The following is a 21,448-nucleotide window of genomic DNA, read 5'->3' as shown; positions in this document are numbered from 1 at the left end:
AAATATTATGGATCTGAAATAATTGAGAATTCAGATAAGTCTAAAATCTTAAATAAAAGCAGAAGACGCTAGTCTACTATACTCAGAAGGTATGGCTGCATCAGTGGACAAAGAAAGAGTGTTAACGGGCTGGATTTTGTGCTGGAAGAAATCTTCCAGTCTTTTAACCTCCAAGTTTCATGAGCCAAGAACCCCGTCCCTTTAAAGATGGGGATCCTGCCTCCAAGAAGCTGCTGGCCAATCAGAGGCCCGACAGCTCAGCCGTATTGGCAGCGTCACACGGAATGGTGGCCACTGCTAGTACTGCAGAGGCTTCAGAACCAGGCCAAGGTGACGGAGGTGGGGTCACCGGGGTTGGTCTGGAAGGCCCCAACGAAGGGGGCAGTCGCGCAGTTCAGGGGGAGGGGTCCCGGTGGGTAAAGTGATTCCCAGCGGGGGTCCTTCGTGCGCTACAAATCGCCCATGAAGGTGGGGGCCCCCCCCCCCACCCACCCATTAATAGGCCACTTAAGGGCCTCAATTGGCCTCTGGGCAGGAATGCTGTTGTCGGCCTATCCCACCCCGGGAACAGCGATTGGCAACGGGGAGGCGATGGGCCCTCTGCCCTGCCACCAATCGCAATACTCCATGCTCCCCCACCTCAGAGGGCCACACAAAACCCTGGCCAACATTTCAAGCTGATGATGTTTCAAGAGGACTGGTAAAAGTAAGGAGATGTAATCGGTTTTAAGCAACTACAAAGTCAGTGAAAGGAGAAAGATAGGAGGAACAAGAGGGAAGATCTGTGATGGAGTGCAGAAGGGACTAAATGACCAAAGGGTCAATGACGCAAAGAAAATGGAAAAGGTAATAGAAGTAAAGAAACAGAAAGATGTGTCTTGAGGAGACATGAACACAAGAATGAAGAGCTGCTGTCCGAAAACCAAAACCAGCAAAGACAAAGGAAACAAAACGGGACAGTGGTTATGATCTGATGCAACACCTGCCCTTTTAACCATCTGAGGCCTTAAACACCTCTTCCAGGTGAAACTGCAATTTACTTGTACTTCTTTCAATTTAGTATACTGTATTCGCTGCAAATGATGTGGTGTCCTCTACATTGGAGAGACCAAAATCAGATTAGGTGACGGCTTTGCAGAACACCTACATTCAGTCTGCATGCATGTCCGCATGCTTTCAGTCGCCTATCATTTGAATTCTCCATCTTATTCCCACCCTGACCTCTCTGTCCGCAGCCTCCTGCAACGTTCATACAATTAAAGAGTGGTTGTAGCTCAGGAGACCACCATTCAGCCCATCATGTCTGTGTTGGCTCTCTGCAAGAGCAACTCCCCTTGTTCCACACCCTCGCCTTTTCCTCATAGCCCTGCACATTTTTCCTTTTCAGATAATTGTCCAATTCTCTTTTGAAAGCCACAATTGAATCGGCCTCCACCACACTCTCAGACAGTGCATTCCAGATTCTAACCACTCGCTGCATAAAAGAAAAATTTCCTCATGTCGCCATTGCTTCTTTAGCCAATCACCTTAAAATCAGTGTCCTCTGTATCCTCCTCACAGTTCACAATACTTCCAACCTAAACTTCAGGAAAAACACCTCATCTTTAATTCGGTACTTGACAGTCTCCCGGACTCACCGAGTTCAATATTTTCAGATCATAACCTTTGCCGTCATTTTGTTTCCTTGTTCTTTCACTAGTTTTGTTTTTCTTTTCGGATATTTTTGTCATTTAACCACTCCCACCTTCTACCCTACCACAGACTTTTTTTTATTCATTTTTTCCCCGCCCTCCCCACTTTTACTGACTCTGAACTTGCTTAAAACCGATTACATCTTTAACTTCTCCTAGTTCTGTTGAAGCATCAGCCTGAAACATTAACTTTGTTTCTCTATCCACGGGTGCTGCCAAACCTGCTGCATATTTCCAGCATTTACTATTTCTATAAGCAGTATACCAATGTTGGAGGAGTGGAGGGTACATTTGGGAGCATGTAGCTGCAGTTACTAAGGTAAGGTGAGGTGAAGCCATGGACAGATATGAAATTCTGCAGCATCTTAAGATTGATTCGGTGAGGTAAAAAAAGATGATGCGAGTACAGGGCATTGTGTGGGCAAGGATGTAGGCTGCAGCCTTCTGAATAAGCCCTATAAGTAAAGCAGTAGGGAAATCGTGCATTTAGGTAATAACGGGAGTGGATTAGAGTTTTGGCAGTCACGAGAGGGGCGTTGGAGTGGCTGCAAGTCATGTAATGCAGGTGGGAGGCAACTGATCTTGGGAGTAGAATGGATGTGAGGACGGAAGTTTATTTCAGGGTTGAGCAGCATGCCAACTTAGTTAGCCCTTCAGTCCCAAAAGAGCATGGTTGTTGCAGTTCAACACTTACAATACACAAAAAGTTGATTGTAATAGACGTAGGATCACAATTTCCCTTTTCTTCATTGTACAGAAAATAAAAGTTGTTAAAAATCACAAACATGTAAAAGCTGCAAGATGGTTTTGGCATAAAAAATACTATGGAACTTCACACCTCTCCAAGTCTTCCCTTTCCCCCAATATATAGGCTTCGAAAATTGATATCAGCTAAACATTATTTCTTATTTCTATTCTACTCTTTACATTAATGGTGATGGTGCGTACTATGGACATCAACATTCACCTAGGTTCTTCAATTTTAAAATAACTGCAACCACTTTGACAATGTTACATACCTTTTTAGGTGTTCCTAAAACTTGGCAAATTTTGAAAATTTCATCTATTTCACTGGAGCCAGGAAAGAGAGGTCTTAATGTGTAGAGTTCAGCCATAATACAACCAACAGCCCACATGTCAATAGGAGAACTATAATTTGTTGATCGCAGAAGAACTTCAGGGGCTCTGTACCTGTAACAAAAAAGATAAAAGTTTATGCAAGAGGATATAAAACATTGCAATGATCAATAATCTATGCTCCTTCATACAAGCAAGTCAAATTTACTAGACTTTTAGATTTCAACTGAAATGAAATGGACTAGCTCCACCTGCTGGTTAAACTGAAACTATGACTCACACATTTCTCTGAGCTTAACACTATCATGTTTAGTTAGTTTTAGAGTACCATTTAGACTCCATCAGACGCAAGGTATGCAATATCACACAACAGCTCCACAGTGTGTGAAGGAACCTTTCAAAAAGCATAAAACTGAATTGATTTTTTTAAATCAGTAAGCAAGTCCTTCAAGCTTGGGATTTGTCCTTATTGAGAACCTTTATCTTTATCATTTGTGACTTTAATGCAACAGTCCCCATATTTTAAAAATTTAACACTTTAGGCAGAAACTCTGGCAAGGTTACATCATTCTTCTTTTGGCACTGTATAGTTTGCGTTAACTCTACAAATCTTTACTTTCAGAGCAGTAAAAATTGAAGTTTCAGGCTAGAAAGCCTAACAAAACTTTTGAGCCCAGCAAGAATAAATTTGCATTTATGTAGCACCTTTCACATTTCAGGTCATGCCAAAACATGTCACAGCCACTGAAATTATTTTTGAAATACAATTAGTGTTGCGTAGCAAAAAAATCTTATGAATTCCATTTATTCATTCTCCTTGCCATGGTGCATTGGTATGGCAGTTATCTTAACTGTTTTCTTCCCACAACCATTCAAGCTACCTGGAGGCAGTGTGGAGGAAGAATGGGACAAGGAAGAGAAGGAAACTCAGCTTCCTGAAGAATGGTGTATGCGGGCAGAAGCTGTCATTGCAACTTGTCCCCATTCAGCCACTAGACGAGGAGTAAATAAAAAGCCAGAGGTGCATAATGACTTGGATGCAGGGGTAGAAGGTACTAAAGCCACATTTGCAGATGACAGTAAAATAGGTGAGATAGTAAGTTGCAATAAAGAAATAAGAAATTTACAAATCAAAATGGATAGGTTAGGTGAAGGGCCAAAATTTGGAAGATGGGGTTTAATGTGGATAAGTGTGAGGCTATCTATCCACTTTGGTCAGAAGAATAGTAAGGCAAATTATCTAAATGGAGAGAAACTTCAGAGTGCTTTGGTGCAGAGGGATCTGGGTGTCCTCGTGCGTGAATCGCAGAAAACTAGTATGCAGGTACAGCAGGTAATAAGGAAGGTAATTGGAATTTTGGCATTTATTGCTAAAGGAATAGAATATAAAAGTAGGGAAGTGTTGCTGCAACTGTACAAGGCATTAATGAGACCGCACCTGGAGTACTGCGTACAGTTTTGGTCCCCTTACTTGAGGAGGGATTTAGTTGCATTGGAAGCAGTTCAGAGGAGGTTCACTAGATTGATTCCAGAGATGAGGGGTTTGTCTTATGAAGAGAGATTGAGCAGTTTAGGTCTTTACTCTCTCGAGTTTAGAAGAATGAGAGGAGATCTAATTGAGGTATTTAAGATGATTCAGGGGATTGACAAAGTAGACGTAGAGAGGATGTTTCCTCTGGTGGGGCAATCTAGAACGAGAGGTCATAGGTTAACGATAAGGGGTAGCAGATTTAAAACAGAGATGAGGAGAAATTACTTCTCTCAAAGGGTCAAGAGTTTGTGGAATTCACTACCCAGAGTGCGGTGGATGCCGTGACATTAAGTAAATTTGAGGAGATAGGCAGATTTTTAATTAGTAATGGGTTGAAGGGTTATGGAGAACGGGCAGGAAAGTGGAGTTGAGGCAGAGATGAGATCAGCCATGATTGTATTGAATGGCGGAGCAGGCTTGAGGGGCTGAATTGCCTACTTCTGCTCCTAGTTCTTATGCCATCCTTCTTTGCTGGGAGTGCATCATCTTACCCTTCCCCCCCACCCGACCACAACTTCAAACTACCCGCAGACAATCACCCAGCTCTCCTCAAATGAGTACCAGCGAGGATACAATCCCCTGACACAAGCAAGCAACTCAAGGCCAAGCCAACTTTAGGCAACGTGGAGACTTTAAGAAAATGGAGGATGCCCCCATTTTGTGGAGAATTCAGCTAGAAGCCGGTCACGGACTGGTGAGTCAGCGGAATCGGTTGGATCGTTGCCAGGTCTGAAGGTGTGTCTGCTGGTGGAGCCTGTGACTAGTTTCTAGCCAAATCTGCTGAAGAGGTGCAGCCATGCTCCTCAAAGTCTCCATGATCACTAAAGCTTACCTGGCCTTGCGGCAGGGTTTGTGTCCTCACTCGTACCTGGTTGAGGAGAGCTAGCTGAATGACTCTGCTCGGGGGTGGCCTGATGGAGTACCGGAGGATCATGGGACTCGGATCCATCAGCAGTAACTGAGCCTCTCACAGGTGTGGCCTCCAAGTCTGCTGTAATGCTGAGCACCAACATCATGCAGGTGATGTCAGCTCCTAGACCCAATGCACACTGAAGGTTAACTTCCAATAAAGGTTTATCATTAGAAATTTGATAAAATACTGTTTGTAATTAAACAATGTTTCCCAGGGTCCAGTTTACTATTATTAGTGTGCCCCTAAGAAATAGTTCATATATTGAAGTATAGTTTTACTTTTTCATAAAATATTTGAAGTTATTTGTAAGTATTTGCATTTAAAGTTTGCTGATCACATGAACTTTATTAAATAAAACAATCTCCGAAGTTAGAGCCATGAGCAACTCTACTTTTGGTTACGGCTTCTGCGGGTGTGGGGCTCATTGGGTAAGAGCCGATGCCACAAGCTGCCCTCTTGAAGTGAAGCCTCCTATGGATGTGCCAGGTTCCTTGGCTCTGGCTCATGCAGTCCAGGAACTTTTGCTTCGATTAGCTCCTCCCTTGGTATGACAAGATCCAGACCGTCGTTATTGTGCAAGGCACAGCACACAGCTACACTCTCTGCCAAGTATTGGAGGATACCCTCTTATCAGTCCAGGCACCTGAAATGGCCCTTCAGCACTTAGACGGTCCTCTCAATCATCTGCCTGCCAGACATATGTACTTGGTTTTATATCTCATCAGGTTTGGTCCGTGGGATGCAAAAAGGCATAATCTGTAAGGGGTAAGCCTAATCACTGAGGACCTAACCTCCTTGATGAACACATTTGTGCGGATTGTGCATCATGACACACTCTTGCGTGTTGCTTTTTCACTTGCAAGATGTGCAGGCAGGTGTCGCAGACCACCTGAACATTGAGGGAGTGGTAGCTTTTTCTTTGAGTTCTGGTGGGGAACCTTAAATGTGACACTTGTTTGCTCCTGCACTCTGTGGAAGTGAGCAATATTATAGAAACTAATTGCACTCTGCATTTGCTCTGCCACCAATGTACCAAGTCTGATGAACTCCCCAGCCCTACAGTATGTCAATTTCTTGCCGAATCCAGGCCCTCATTGCCCCTTAACTAACTAACTCCAGACCCATAAAAGTCGATGGCCATGGTGACCTGCATTTCTATAGTTAAGGCTCTGCCGTGTGGGGTCAGTGTTTTAAGCATCGCAGAGCAAGTTAGAGTTGGCCAATGCCCTCCTCAGTAAAGCTCAGCCATTGCTCAGATCCTCAGACATCGCCAGGGATATCAGTCAAGGTCTTCAATCTTCAGGCTGTGACTTGAGAGTGGGCAATTGTACTCTCTGGGCCTCCTGTCTCTGGTTCTCTTCCTCCTACTCCAATGATATCAAATGAGTTAGAACCAGTAAAATCATAGAATCATAGAATGGTTACAGCACAGGAGGCGGCCATTTGGCCAGTCATGTCCATGCCAGTTCTCTGCAAGAACAACTCAACTAGTCCCACTCCCCAGCCCTTTGCCCATAGCCCTGCAAATTTTCTCTCTTCAGATGCTCATCCAATTCTCTTCTGAAAGCCACAATTGAATCTGCCTCCACCACACTCTCAGGCAGTGCATTCCAGATACTAACCACTCACTGCATAAAAAGTTTTTACTTATGTCACCTCTGTTTCTTTTGCCATTCCCCTCAAATCTATGTCCTCTGGTTCTCAACCCTTCCGCCAATGGGAACAGTTTATACCTAGTCTGTCTGAACCCCTGATGATTTTAAACACCTCTATCAAATCTCTTCTACCTTTTCTTCGCTAAAGAGAACAGTGAAGTTCCTCTTCCCTGGAACCATTCTCTCAAATCTTTCCTTCAACCTCTCTAAAGCCTTCACAGCCTTTCTAGGTGGTGCCCAGACTTGGACACAATGCTCCAGTTGATGCCAAACCAGTGTTCTTATATGGGTTCATCATAACTTCCTTTCTTTTGTACTCTATGCCTCTGTTTATAAAGCCCTTGATCCTGTACTCCTTTATAACCACCTTCAATGATTTGTGCACATAAACGCCTAAGTATCTGTTCTTGGACCTCCTTTAGAATTGTATCATTTATTTTACGTTCTTCCTACCAAAAGGTATCATGTCACACTTCTCGACATTAAATTATATCTGCCATGTGTTCTCAGACTCCACCACCCTATGTCCTCTTGAAAGTTTATCACTATCCTCCTCACAGTTCACAATACTTCAAAGTTTTGTGTCATCTGCAAGTTCTGAAATTGTGCCTTGTATACCCAAGTCTAGGTCATTAATATATATCAAGAAAAGAAGTGGTCCCAGTACCAACACCTGGGGAACCCCACTGTATCCCTTCCTCCAGTCTGCAAGTCAACCGTTCACCACTACTCCGTTTCTCGTCACACAGCCAACTTTGTATCCATTCTGTCAGTGTCCCTTTTTTTTCATGACTTCAACTTTGCCTGTTATGTGGCACTTCATCAAACATCTTTTGGAAATCCTTCGACATGAACCACATTACTCTTGTCTACTCTGTTCCTCAAAAAATGTAATCAAGTCACTTAAAAAGCACCATTTTATTTCTCTAAAGGGCTGTAAAATAACTGTCTGAATTAACGGAATGAGAACGGCTTTGATGCTTTCTGGATTAGATGTTTTGTAATCACCATGACTACAGGTGCCTATGCCATAAATCACATCTCAATTTTCAGCAATCTTTTGGACCATACATCACTATTCCTGGACACAAATTTGCAAGGTATTTCAAACCTCATGCTCAACACCATGAGAAATCGATGTTAAAATCTGCTGCTAGAAGTTTGCAAATGAAATGCAAAAATATTCTAGGATCAACATGTTTAATTGTCTGTCGTTTCTGGTTTGCCAAAATTTTAACCACCAAACATTTACCTAATTGTGATCGTCACTAAAAGTGTCATTGCCAATCAAGTCAATCTTAAGTATTTGGACTTTCAGCTTACAAAATACAACTTTTAGCGACATTTCAGAGTTTGCTCACTTCTAAAATAGGTTAGAACAGTGAGGGGAGAAAGAAAAATGAGGCTGAGAACGGTGCTAGAATTTTCTTTTGAATAAATTAGGTTGCATTTGCTAGAATTTTTTTTTTTAAATTTATATAACAAAAATGGGAGAAAATAGGGAAGTAAAATGAATGGAAAGGATGAGCAGAAATGCTTAATATTTCTAGTTAGTCAATACTGCAGGAAATCAAGCTGATTAAATATTTGTTCCAGCGTCAGTTAACTTAGTCATTTCCTAGAACCTACTAAAAATGCATGGATTAAAACGAAAGCAGTTGTCAACAACCTGGGAGAAAGTAGGGAAAGCATTACTCCTCACAGATTCACGTTCTATTTAGAGAGATTTTTTTTTTTTTTAATTTCATCATGTCACAATTATTTAACAGCAGGGATTGAAATGCTCCTTTACTCTTCCTTCAGTTTTAACAACTGAATTACAACAGAGTTGTATTTTTTAAAGTTTGAGTTGAGCTACGCCAACTAACTGAAGTTCTGGAAAATCATATCATGGTTGAAACAAAGGCAATCTGAAAATATAGCATTTAATCATCTTCAGTGCTTAAACCTGGTCAGCTATCTTTGGAAATGACAATCAACTTATATGACATCCATGTCCATAAAAGTAAAATTACAAAAAAAGATTAACTGTGTTGAGAAACAAGATGCCAAATCCAACTGTGAAATAGCTACTTATGCAGAATTTCACAGCTGCCCTTGACAGGCCTTTAACTAGTATAAAGCCACTTGGCAATTGAAAGTTTGAATTAGAAATTTTAAGTGCTTGTTATTAGCAAAAGAAAGACATTCTTACCATCTTGTAGATACATAATCAGTATATGGTGGACGAGAGCGAATTTCACGAGCTAGACCAAAATCAGCTATTTTTATAAGTTCTGGTCCCATACAAAGGAGGTTTTCCGGTTTCATGTCACGATGGAAAAATCCTAGAATACAACGCACACATAAATAAAAATAGAACCAGAGGATAAAAGAGTTTCCTTCAGCAATACAAGGTTTCCCTAAAACCCAATTTACTTTTCTCCCACTGCAACCACCCATCCATTCCCTTAGGCTGCTATCAAGTGACTTTTAAAAAAAAATTCATTCACAGTTGTGAGCATCGCTGGCAAAGCCAGCATTTATTGCCCATCCCCAATTGTCCTCGAGGTGAAAATGATAAGCCCTGCCTTGAACCGCTGAAGTTCATGTGGTGTAGGTGGACCTACAGCGCTGTAAGGGAGGGAGCTGCAGGATTTTGACCCAGTGACGATGAAGGGACAGCAATATACTTCCAAGTCAGGATGGTGAGCGGCTTGAAGGTAGTGGTCTTCCCGTGCATCTGTTGCCCATGTCTTGTTAATGGTAGTGGTCACGGGTTTGGAAGGTGCTGTCGAAAAAGCCTTGATAAGTTGTTGTAGTGCATCTTGTAGATGGCATACACTGCATCCACAGTACGCTGATGCTGGAGGGAGTGAATGTTTAAGGTGGTGGAAGATGGGGTGCCAGTCAAGGGGGCTGCTTTGTCCTGGATGGTGTCGAATTTGAATGTTGTTAGAGCTGCACTCATCTAGCCAAGTGGAGGGAGTGTTCCATCACACTCCAGACTTAGAATCAGAGACGGTGGACATGCTATGGTCAGTCAGGACGTGCGTCACTCACCACATAATTCCCAACCTTTGACCTGTTCTTGAAGCACTGTATTTATATGGTGGTTATGTTTCTGATCAAATGGTGATCCCCAGAATATTGGTGGTCGGGGATTCGATGATGGTAATGTCATTGTATGTTAAGGAGGGGTTGGACTCTTGTTGGAGATAATCATTATCTGGCACTTGTGTGGTACAAACATTACTTGCCACTTAACAGACCAAGCCTGAATGTTGTCCGTGTCTTGCTGCATGAGGGCATGGACTGCTTCATTATTTGAGTTGCTGAAGGAAGCAAATGGAACTGAATACTGTGCAATCAGAAGCAAACATTCCCTTCCAATGGAGGGAAGGTCATTGATAAAACAGCTAAAGATAGGTGGGCCTTGGACACACTGAGAAACACCTGCAGTGATGTCCTGGGGCTGAGATGACTGGCCTCCAACAACCACAACCATCTTCCTTTGTTCTAGCTATGATTCTAGCCAGTGCAGCGTTTTCTTGGATTCCCATTGACTTCAATTTTGCTAGGGCTCCTTGATACCACACACAGTTAAATGCTACCATGTTGTCAAGGGCAGTCACTCTCACCTCACCTTTGGAATTCAGCTCTTTTGTCCATGCTTGGATGAAGGCTGTAATGGGGGTCAGAGAGTCATATGGCAGAGAAAGAGACCATTCAGCCCATTGAGTCCATGCCAGCTCTCTGCAGAGCAATCCAGTCAGACTCACTCCCCCACTCAATTCCCATAGCCCGACAAGTTTATTGCCTTCAAGCGTGCATCCAATTTTTTTTTGAAATCATTGACTGTCTCCACATCCACCACCCTCATGAGCCGCAAGTTCCAGATCATAACCATTTCCTGCATAACAAGTTCTTCCTCATATTCCCCTCGCATCGCTTGCTAGGAACCTTGAATCTCTGTCCCCTAGTCCTTGTACCATCATTTAATAGGAATAGTTTTTCTTTCTCTAACTTATCTAAACCTGTCATAATCTTGTACACCTCTACCAGATCTTTCTTCAAATTCCTTTGCTCTAAGGAGAACTCCAGCTTTCCAACCTAACCTTGTAACAAATCCTCAAGCCCTGAAACCATGCTGGCAAATCTCCTCTGCACCCTCTCAAGGGCCCTCACATATTTCCTAAAGTGTGGCTACCAGAACTGGATGCAATACTCCAGTTGAGGCCTAACCAGAGCTTTATAAAGGTTCTGCATAACTTCCCTGCTTTTATTTTTTTTAAATTTAGAGATACAGCACTGAAACAGGCCCTTCGGCCCACCGAGTCTGTGCCGACCAACCACCCATTTATACGAATCCTACATTAATCCCATATTCCGATCACATCCCCACCTGTCCCTATATTTCCCTACCACCTACCTATACTAGGAACAATTTATAATGGCCAATTTACCTATCAACCTGCAAGTCTTTGGCATGTGGGAGGAAACCGGAGCACCCGGAGAAAACCCACGCAGACACAGGGAGAACTTGCAAACTCCGCACAGGCAGTACCCAGAATTGAACCCGGGTCCCTGGAACTGTGAGGCTGCGGTGCTAACCACTGCGCCACTGCACTCTATGTCTTTATTTATGAATCCCAAGATTCCATATGCTTTGCTAACCACTCTCTCAATATTTCCTGCCATCTTCAAAGATCGATGCACATGCATCCCCAGGTCCCTGTACACTCTTTAGAACTGTGCCATTAAGTCTATATTGCCTCAGCCTAGACCTTCTGACAAAATGCATCACTTCACACTTGTCAGTATTAAATTCCATCTGCCACTTGTCTGCCCATTCTGCTAGCCTATCATTGCCCTTTTGCAGTCGACTGGTCTCATCCTCACTGTTTGCAACTCCAAGTTTGATATCATCGGCAAATTTTTTAATTCGACTCTCTATTCTAAGGTCCAAGTCATTTACATTGCCACGCTAACAAAGGAAACAATGAGGAAATATGATGTGAACTGGAGGAACTATGTAATGAAAGATAACTGTTGAACTGAACCACAAGAAAATGGACACATTTGTATCACACACAAATTGGAGTAGAAGTCAGGTGACCCATCCTCTACCGCCAATAAACATCTGTCTTTTGAAGACGAAACCCATTATCCACATCTGAATTAGCTTTGGAGAAAACACTGCCTGGAACGGGCAGTTTTAAATTTCAAACAACTCCTACCATCAGGGATGGAGCTATCAAAGTCTGTTGTAAACAGACTGACTCTGCAGCCAAGACTAAAATAATAGGTGTCAAGTAGCACCTATTCATTAGAATGGACCACATTCAGACGCCATCATGGAACAATGGTTCCCAAATCCTGGAACAATGTATGAATCACCCCAGGGAAAACAGCCCTAAGTCACATGACCAACTCCACAACCTGATAAGTTTCTACCTTAAAAGGTATCTCTCTGGAAAGAGAGGGGAAGAAGAGCCAGAGAAGGTCTTTTCCAGCCAGAACAACTATAAGACAGTTCCAGCTAAGCAGGAGCCCTGCTGACAACATCTTTTAACTATTCCTGCAGAGAAATTGCAAGGTGACTTTGGAGCTCCTCCATCTGCGAAAATGAACCAGGAATTCCACCACTGACTTCGGATTAAGGCTTATCCACAAGGAGCCTGCAACACTTCATCCTTTCAAGGCAAAGAACTTTCCGGGCCTGCACCATTGAAAGATTTCCTCCCGGAAAGCTTCTAAAGGTTTTCTTAAAACAATGAACTTTCTTACCACAATTGGACTCTAACTCTACACTCTCCATCTTTTCTTATGTGTGCGCGTGTGGGGGGGAGGGGTGCGAATGCCTGAGTGGGTGAGGTCACTAACATTTTTCGGTTATTGTGTAAAACAAATTTTTTTTTAAGCTACAAGAAAACCTGTCGTTTGTATATTTATTTGACCTTTAAAAACTCAGGACTAAAAGACTGTTTTTAAAAACACTACTTGTGGTCAGTTGAGAGGTGAAAAGTGGAAGTCACCTACACTACCTCCACCCCCCCCGCATCCCTATCAATATCGAGCAAAAAAAAAAGCAGTGGTCCTAGCACTGATTGATTGGGAACAGCACTGTCGAACATCCTTCATTCTGAAAAACAACCATTTACCGCGACATGCTGTTTTCTGTCCTTGAGCCAATTTCTTATCCATTTGGACACTGACATAGGAACATAGGAAGATAGGAACAGGAGTAGGCCATTCAGCCCCTCAAGCCTGTCCTGCCATTCAATGAGATCATGGCTGATCCACGGCCAAACTCCATAGACCTGCCCTTGGCCCATACCCCTTAATATCTTTGCTGAACAAAAATATATCTACCTCAGATTTAAAATTAACAACTGTTCTAGCTTCAACTGCTGTATGTGGGAGAGTGTTCCAAACCTCTACCACCCTTTGCGTGAAGAAGTGCTTCCTTACATCTCTCCTGAACGGTCTGGCCCTAATTTTTAGACTATGCCCCCTAGTTTTAGAATCTCCAACCAGTGGAAATAGTTTATCTTTATCTAGCCTGTCTTTTCCTGTTAATATCTTGATCAGATCACCCCTGAACCTTCTAAATTCCAGCGAAAACAGACCTAATTTGTGTAATCTCCCCTCGTAACTTAACCCCTGTAGTCCAGGTATCATTCTTGTAAACCTTACGTTGCACTCCCTCCAAGGCCAATATATCCTTCCTAAGGTGCGGTGCCCAGAACTGCTCACAGTACTCCAAGTAGGGTCTAACCAGGGTTTTGTACAGCTGCAGCATAACCTCTTTACATTCCAATCCTCTAGATATAAAGGCTAGCATTCCATTAGCCTTTTTGATTATTTTCTGCACTTGCTTGTGGCATTTTAAAGATCTATGCACCTGAACCCCCAAGTCTCTTTGGACATCCACTGTACTTAACCTCTTCCCATTTAGAAAGTACCCTGCTCTATCCTTTTTTGGTCCAAAATGGATAACCTCACACTTGCCTGCATTGAAATCTATCTGCCACAGTTTTGCCCACTCACCTAGTCTGTCAATACCTCCTTGCAATTTTATGCTATCATCCAGACTGTCTACAATGCCACCTAACTTTGTATCATCAGCAAATTTGGATATATGACTTACTATATCATCCAAGTCATTCATTAATAATGTTAATAATTGAGGCCCCAACACAGATCCCTGTGGGACATCACTAGTCACATCCTGCCAATCGGAGTACTTACCCATTATCCCCACTCTCTGTCACCTACCACTCAACCAACTTCCTAGCCATGTCAATAATTTGCCCTTAACTCCATGGGCTTCTACCTTAGTTAACAGTCTCTTATGTGGGACTTTATCAAATGCCTTCTGGAAGTCCATATAAATAACATCCATGGACATTCCCCTGTCCACTACCTTAGTCACCTCTTCACAAAATTCAATGAGATTTGTCAGGCATGACCTTCCCGTCATGAATCCATGCTGGCTGTCCCTGACTGACATTTTTCTAGGCGTTCAGTCACCCTATCCTTGATTATGGACTCTCTAATTTCCTTGGTTCCCCCTTTCATCCTTCTTAAAAAGTGGAGTGACATGTGCAACTTTCCAATCCAGAGGGACCACTCCTGAATCTAGGGAACTCGGAAAGACTATAGTTAGGGCATCTACAATGTGCTCCCCTACTTCCTTTAACACCCTCGGATGGAAACTGTCAGGTCCTGAGGATTTCTCCCTCTTTAATTCCATTAATTTCCTGGTTACTGATGTTTTACTTAGTTAATTGTATTAAGTCCCTGTCTCCTATTGGCTATTAATTTTTTCGGGACTTCCTGCAAGTTATCCTCCTTCTCAACTGTAAATCCTGAGGCAAAGTAATTGTTCAACATGTCTGCCATTTCCCCATTATCAATGACAATATCTCTATTTTCAGCTTTTAGTGGGCCTACACTGCTCTTGACCACCAGCTTTCCCTTTATGCAACTATAAAATTTCTTCTTGTTGATTTTGATGTCCCTTGCAAGTTTCCTTTCATAATCCCTTTTAGTAGCTCTTATAAGCTGCTTTGTGACCCTTTGCTGGTCTTTGTATCTATCCCATTCGGCCAGATATGTGCTGCGTTTTGCATTTTTGTAAGCCCTTTTAGTTTAATCCAGAGATTATAACCCTTGAGGGCCTCTTTTAATTTTGTTCCTAGTTCCTGATAATCCCCAAACAGGTCCTCATGCCTAGGTTGTTTGTCCCAATGTTGACCACAACAACTGGATCCTCCCCCTCCCTCTCCAATATCCTTTCAAGCCAGTTAGAGATGTCCCTCACCCTGGCACTGGGTAGGCAACATACCATGCAGGACTCTCGGTCCTCCTTACAAAGGATGCTATCAGTACCCCTTATTATGGAATCTCCGACCACTACCATTTTTCTTTTTGCTCCCCCTGCTTGAATGGCCTCCTGTACCACGGTGCAGTGGTCAGTTTGCTCAACCTCCCTACAGTCCTCTTCCTCATCTACACAGGCAGCAAGTACCTTGTACCTGTTAAACAAGTTCAAGAGCTGAGGCTTCTCCATTACTGAATTCAGGATCCCTCTACCTGCCTTACTTGCAGTCACATCCTCCTGTCCCTGACCACTGGTCGAATTTGAGATACATAATCTATGGGGTGTGACTGCCTTAAGCACAGTGTCCAGGAACCTCTCCCCTTCCCTGATGTGCCGCAGCGTCTGAAGCTCGAACTCCAGCCCATCAACTCTGAGCCGAAGTTCTATTCCATGTGCCACAAACTTTGTTAATAAGCCTTTTATGTGGTACTTTGTGACACACTTTCTTAAAATCCATATAGACAACATCCACCATATTCTTCCCTCATCACGCTTTTCTGTTACTTCATCAATAAATTCAATTAGATTAGTCAAGCATGATCTGCCTTTTACAAATCTGTGCTGGCTCCCCTCAATTAACGTAAACCTCTCCAAATAACTGTTGATTTTTTCCCCTCATTATTGTTTCCAAAACCTTACCCATTACTGATGTTAAACTAACTGGCATGTAGTTGCTAGAACTGTGCTTACATCCTTTCTTGAATAAGGGTGTCATTTTGCCACTCTCCAATCCTCCAGCAGCTCCCCTGTATCTCTGGAAGATTATGGCAAGCCCCTCTACTATTCCCACAGCCTTTAGCAACACGGGATGCAAGCTATCTGGACCAAGTGACAACTATTCTAAGCCTAGCCAGTTTTTCCTGTACCACCTCACTCTCAATTTTTACCCTACCCAATGCTTCTATACACTCTGCTTCTACCAATAGTTTGTCAGATTCCTCTTCCTTAGCAAACACCGATACAAAAGTACTCCAAGTATTCAAGCCTTGCCCTGTGCCTCTCAGTATATATTACCCATTTTGTCCTCAAGAGACCCCATTCCACCCCTTATTACCTGCCTCCTATTTAGATGCAGGTAAAAGATTTTTGTGTTCCATTTTACGTTGACTGCCATTCTATTCTCATATTCTTTCTCTGCTAGTCTTAGTTTCCTCTTCACCTCCGCTCTCAACTTATTGTATATGGCATGGTTCTCACTTGAAGAATTTACCTGACATGCATCATACACCTGCATTTTTTGTTTCATCATCATCTCCATCTTCCTCGTCAACCAAGGAGCCCTGGCTTTGGTTCCCCTACCTTCCGCCCTTGTTGGAATGTACCTAGCCTGTACCTGAAGCATCTCTTCCTTAAAGATAACCCATTATTCCTTTACAGTTTTGTCTGTCAGTCTTGGTTCCATTTTACCCTGACTAGATCCCTTCTCATTACAATGAAATTAGCCCTCTTCCAATCTAGCTGTTCTACCTTATATAGTTCCTTGCTTTTTTGCATTGCAAATCTAAGCCTTATGACACAATGATCACTCTTATCCAATTTCTCCCCCACAGACACTTGGTCCACCTCATTTCCCAGCACCAGATCCAGCAATGCCTTCTTCCTAGTTGGACCAAGAACATACTGATCAAGGAAGTTCTCCTGAACATATTTCAAAAATTCCTTCCCCTCCTTTCCCTTTACTCTAAAATTATCCCAATTGATATTCAGGTAATTTAAGTCCCCCAATATCACCATTCTACAGATCTTGCACATCTGAGACTTCCCTGCAGATTTGCTCCTTTACATCTCTCTCCCACTATCTGGAGGTCTTTAGAATACCCCTAAAAGCGTGATCGTACCCTTTTTTCTGCTTAATTCTAACACAATGGATTCTGTCCTTGCCTCTTCAAGGATATCCCCTGGATATGGCAGGAACGCAGAGCTTGATCTGATCCATAAATTACAGAATCGCACAGCTCTGTCTATTGCATGCTGCTTTCTGCCATTTTAGCACATGTAGTCCTGTGTTGTAGCTTCACCATCAAGTTGGCACCTCGTGCCACTCCTGGCATGTTCTTCTATAGTCCTCAGTGAAACAGGGTTGGTCCCCTGGCTTGATGGCAATGGTACAGTGAAGGATAGGCCAGGCCACGGAGTTACAGATTGTGGTTGAATACAGTTCTGCTGTTGATGGCCCACAGTTCCTCATGAATGCCCAGTTTTAGGCAGCTAGGTCCATTCTGAATCTAACCCATTTAGCACGGTGGTACTGCCAAACAAAATGTGGGTTATCCTCAGGGTGATCAAGGGACTTAGTCTCCACACTGACTGTGGGGTGGTCATTCTTACGAATATTGTCATGGATAGATGCACCTATCACAGGTAGATTGAAGGGAATGAGGTAAACCAAGTTTTTCCCTCATGTTGGTTCTCTCACCAACTGGTGCAAGCCCAGTCTGGCAGCTAAGTCCTTGCAGGACTCAGCTAGCTTGGTCAGTAATGGTGGTACCAAGCCACTCTTGGTGATGGACGTTGAAGTCTCCCACACACAGTACATTCTGAGCTCTTGCTGCCCAAAGTGCTTCTTCCAACATGGAGGAGCACTGATTCATCAGCTAAGGAAAGGCAGTAAGTGGTAATCAGCAAGAGATTTCCTTTCCCTATCTACTTAACAGAATGTGTAACTCAAGACGCTCAAGAAACACTGCATAGGAACATGCTGCTGGATTTGGTGACCTTCTGTATTTCAGTGCAAACAAAATGGCATGAGAAAATGGAAACCTACCATTTGGCAAGTTTCAAAAATCTAAATTAAGAAGAATTTATTTTATAAACTGTGACGTTCAACAAACAAATTTATAGTATAAATCAAAGTGGGCAATGGCAGCTTTCTCCTACATTGGCTATAACTTTACTCATAACCTTACTTGTGATGTAAAGCAGCTCTTTGCAGGCTTGCAAAAGATGGAACTAGAAATACACAAGTGCAATGTTTTTACATTTAAAAACACTAAGCACAAGAATCTAGGTAGACACTAACGCAATACTGAGGGAATGCTGCACTGTCGGAGGTATCCGTTTTTCAATGAGACATCAAACTGAGGCCCATTCTGCCCCCTCAGATGGGCATAAAAGATCCCACGGCACTATTTTGAAGAGCAGCAGGGCATCCTGACCAATATTTATCCCTCAACCAACATCACTAAAACAGATTATCTGGTCATTGTCACATTGCTGTTTGTGGAAACTTGCTGTGCACAAATTGGCTGCCGCGTTTCCTGCATTACAACAGTAATTAAACTGCTCTTTGCGACTCTTCAAAATAGTGCCGTGGGCTCTTTTATGATTGTTTTGCTTGAAGGACAAAAGTTGGGGAACACATTAACAGGATACTCTGCCTTTCTTCCAGTCGTCCCATGGGTTCTTGAACACCCACCCAAACCATTGGAACAGACAGAAGGGGGCACATACAAAGGATGGCACCTCTAACAATGCATTATACTCTCAGTATTGAACTGAAGTATCAGTCTGGATTATGTGAAGTCCTGGCAAAGTTTGAACCAATAACCCTCTGACTCAGCCAAGAGTGCTACCAACTAAACCAAGCTGACACTTAGGGCATTAAATGATTAACATGCTTTACAGCTGACAGAACAAGAGAATTGTCAATGTCTTAAAATGCCAGTGGCCTGTATTGTTTACATTATTGTGGTTTAACCTTTAATAGCCCCACCACTCATGAACAATTTTTTTTTGTTTGAGATGCAAAGTAGTAATACTTGTGCAGAACTCCAAGTGCAGGTTGGAAGAGCAATTTGTCAGCAGAGCTCAGACAAAATACAGAAAGAAATGATTCAAAGTCAGAGGGGGACGGGAACCGGGTGTTTTTTTTATTTCCCCCAAATCAAATCCAACAAACTGGGCTTCAGCAATGGATAGACTGACTCAATTTTTAAGATATAGATTTTTTCCATTAAATATTTTTGTTGCCTAAGCTCCAACTATACTCTCGAATTGCTTAGTCATCTTTCTCTTCAAATAGTTTTGAACACCTACCATGTTTGTGGATAAATGCTAATCCTTGAAGTATCTGGTACATGATATTTCTAATGGATGATTCAGGAAAGAGTCGGTTTCTGTAAATGAGAACCAGTTATTAGTTTCAACAAGTACAGGATAATCATCTGATATCACTTGCGCTTTTTAGTGTTCCTCCAATTATTTACCTATTTTATTGGCTTAGAACAGGGTAAACATGTTCATTCAACAGAATTTCAAAGTAATTCAAGTGGCACAACCTCTGAATTTAGTTTGTATATAGCAATACAATTTGAAACATGTTGCATGTTTAAGAAAGGATCAATTTACTGCAACAAGGTTAGTGTATATATTACAATAATTAGATGATATTGTTTATAATCCTTTCACCACTGTTGCAAATGTCTGTGGTTTTCAAAATACTGTACACACACTATATTTGCAAATAGTCAAATTTTTGTTCAGAACCACTATAGAATTCTTAACTCACCAATTTTGCCATATAGTTCAAAAACTAAAATGGTTTTATTAGGATTTGGTACTAAAATTACTGAATATCAGAAATGTCTTTTAAGACTGGGATTGTTTCCCATCAGATGACCTGTGGAATGGCTTTTAAAAGCATGGCGATCAGAATTTTAGCTTAGTAATTTAGGAATCAAGTTAGGAATATTAAAGCTCAAAGTTAAATTCCAAACAATCAAAAATGGCCCAGAAAAGGTTGTCACACCATTATTTCTCCACAAGCCTTTTACAACAAATATATTTTCAACATCAATTTTCATCTCGTTTCTCCTGAGAGCACTTAAACCAGCTGGGAAATAGTTCCACAAACATACCCAAATGCTTTATCTTACCCAATGGGCCACTGTCACACCTGAGAGTCTAAACAATATCAACATGTTATTTTGATCAGAGTGCATAACAGTCAGTTTTTTTTTTTGCCTTCATCTCGTGTGCACTTCCCAAATTCAGACACTGAGGGGGATAGTGATCAGGAAGTCGAACACTGGCTGGTGTTTTCACCCCTCTCTAATTATAGTTCCTGAGTCACGCCCTGGGTGAGATCACCTACATCACCACAAACCAGGTATGGAACCTGGAACTATTTAATCTATACACACCAACGGTTATGTTTTCGGAATTTTATACCAGATGTTTCCTTTGGTATAGCATCACTGAAAATTTCTGTGTTGGACTTAAGTATGTTGTGAAGATGTCTTCAACTGTGATATCTAACTGAATGTAGAAAGATCCACGGGTCAAAGAATCCTCTGTTCTTCCCCAATTTTACGGAATCTGTCATGTACAGTCATGTGATGCTAGTCTTCCATAGGTGCTGGTACAACCACTCTATTGGACTGTGGCTCAAGCTATAATCTATTCGATACATTTACTAAACATTAAGGAATAGAGTTTGTGCTTTGGGCATGATCAGGAAATTGCGCCCAAAAATGCATTCAAAATTGGACTTGTTAGGTCATAGTTCAGGTTTTTGATTAAGATTTTACATTTGAAAATGAATTTTATGAACCAATGCAATCAGATGGCACAATAGACTGTAATTGTTCCTTTTTTCTTCTTTCCATTAAAGTGTACTCATTGATATATTAAAGAATGGCAACCTGGTGCAGTTTACATAGTTTGAAAATGGGTTTATCACTAAAAAGCATTAACAGGAGTGTCCAGTCCTCCACTGAAAATGATTAAGAAACTATATTGAACCATTTAATAATTTCATTGGTGTACACTAGTCACCTTCTTAGTAAATTATGTTTTTTTGCTATGTAAAACTTCTATAAATGTAAACTAGTGCCTGTGCGTTTAAGAAAATGAGCACAATTTGAAGAGCCTTCCTGAACCAGCACATTCGTCAGAATGTTACAATTTAGACCTGGAGGCGTGACCACTTTTGCAGGTGGAAGCTAATCCGGAGAATTAAATCTTAATCTACACCAGATTCAGACAGATTGCACTCTCCGCAAAACCAGCCAATATTAATCCCAAATTTCTTTTAAAGGACTTTTAGAAGAAAATGAATTAAAAACTATTCTCATTAGGGTTGGACTCAAAACTATGTGCCCATACAAATATGGTTGCCACAAGGGGCTTGTAACTCAAATGAACTGACTTGACCCACTGATCAATTTCAAACTTTACCTAGACAGGTGTCACAGGTTCTTGAACAGAATAGTG

The 21,448-nt window shown here is 42.0% G+C and overlaps 1 protein-coding gene across 7 annotated transcripts in view; it reads right to left on the bottom strand.

The window, feature by feature from the left end:
* The window catches only part of LOC137355821 (serine/threonine-protein kinase ICK-like), a 76,612-nt gene that overhangs the window by 29,725 nt on the left and 25,439 nt on the right, over positions 1–21,448 (bottom strand). For all 7 annotated transcript variants that reach the window (XM_068021427.1, XM_068021443.1, XM_068021418.1 and 4 more), the window contains exons 5-7: positions 19,271–19,350; positions 9,062–9,194; positions 2,711–2,882 (exon numbers count right to left, since the gene is read on the bottom strand). In XM_068021427.1, coding sequence (XP_067877528.1) covers positions 2,711–2,882; positions 9,062–9,194; positions 19,271–19,350 — 385 coding nt within the window. The remainder of the gene's footprint in view (positions 1–2,710; positions 2,883–9,061; positions 9,195–19,270; positions 19,351–21,448) is intronic.

This window comes from Heterodontus francisci, chromosome 3 (assembly GCF_036365525.1).
Source record: "Heterodontus francisci isolate sHetFra1 chromosome 3, sHetFra1.hap1, whole genome shotgun sequence".
NCBI lineage: Eukaryota > Metazoa > Chordata > Chondrichthyes > Heterodontiformes > Heterodontidae > Heterodontus > Heterodontus francisci.
This window is presented reverse-complemented; position numbering and strand designations above follow the sequence as displayed.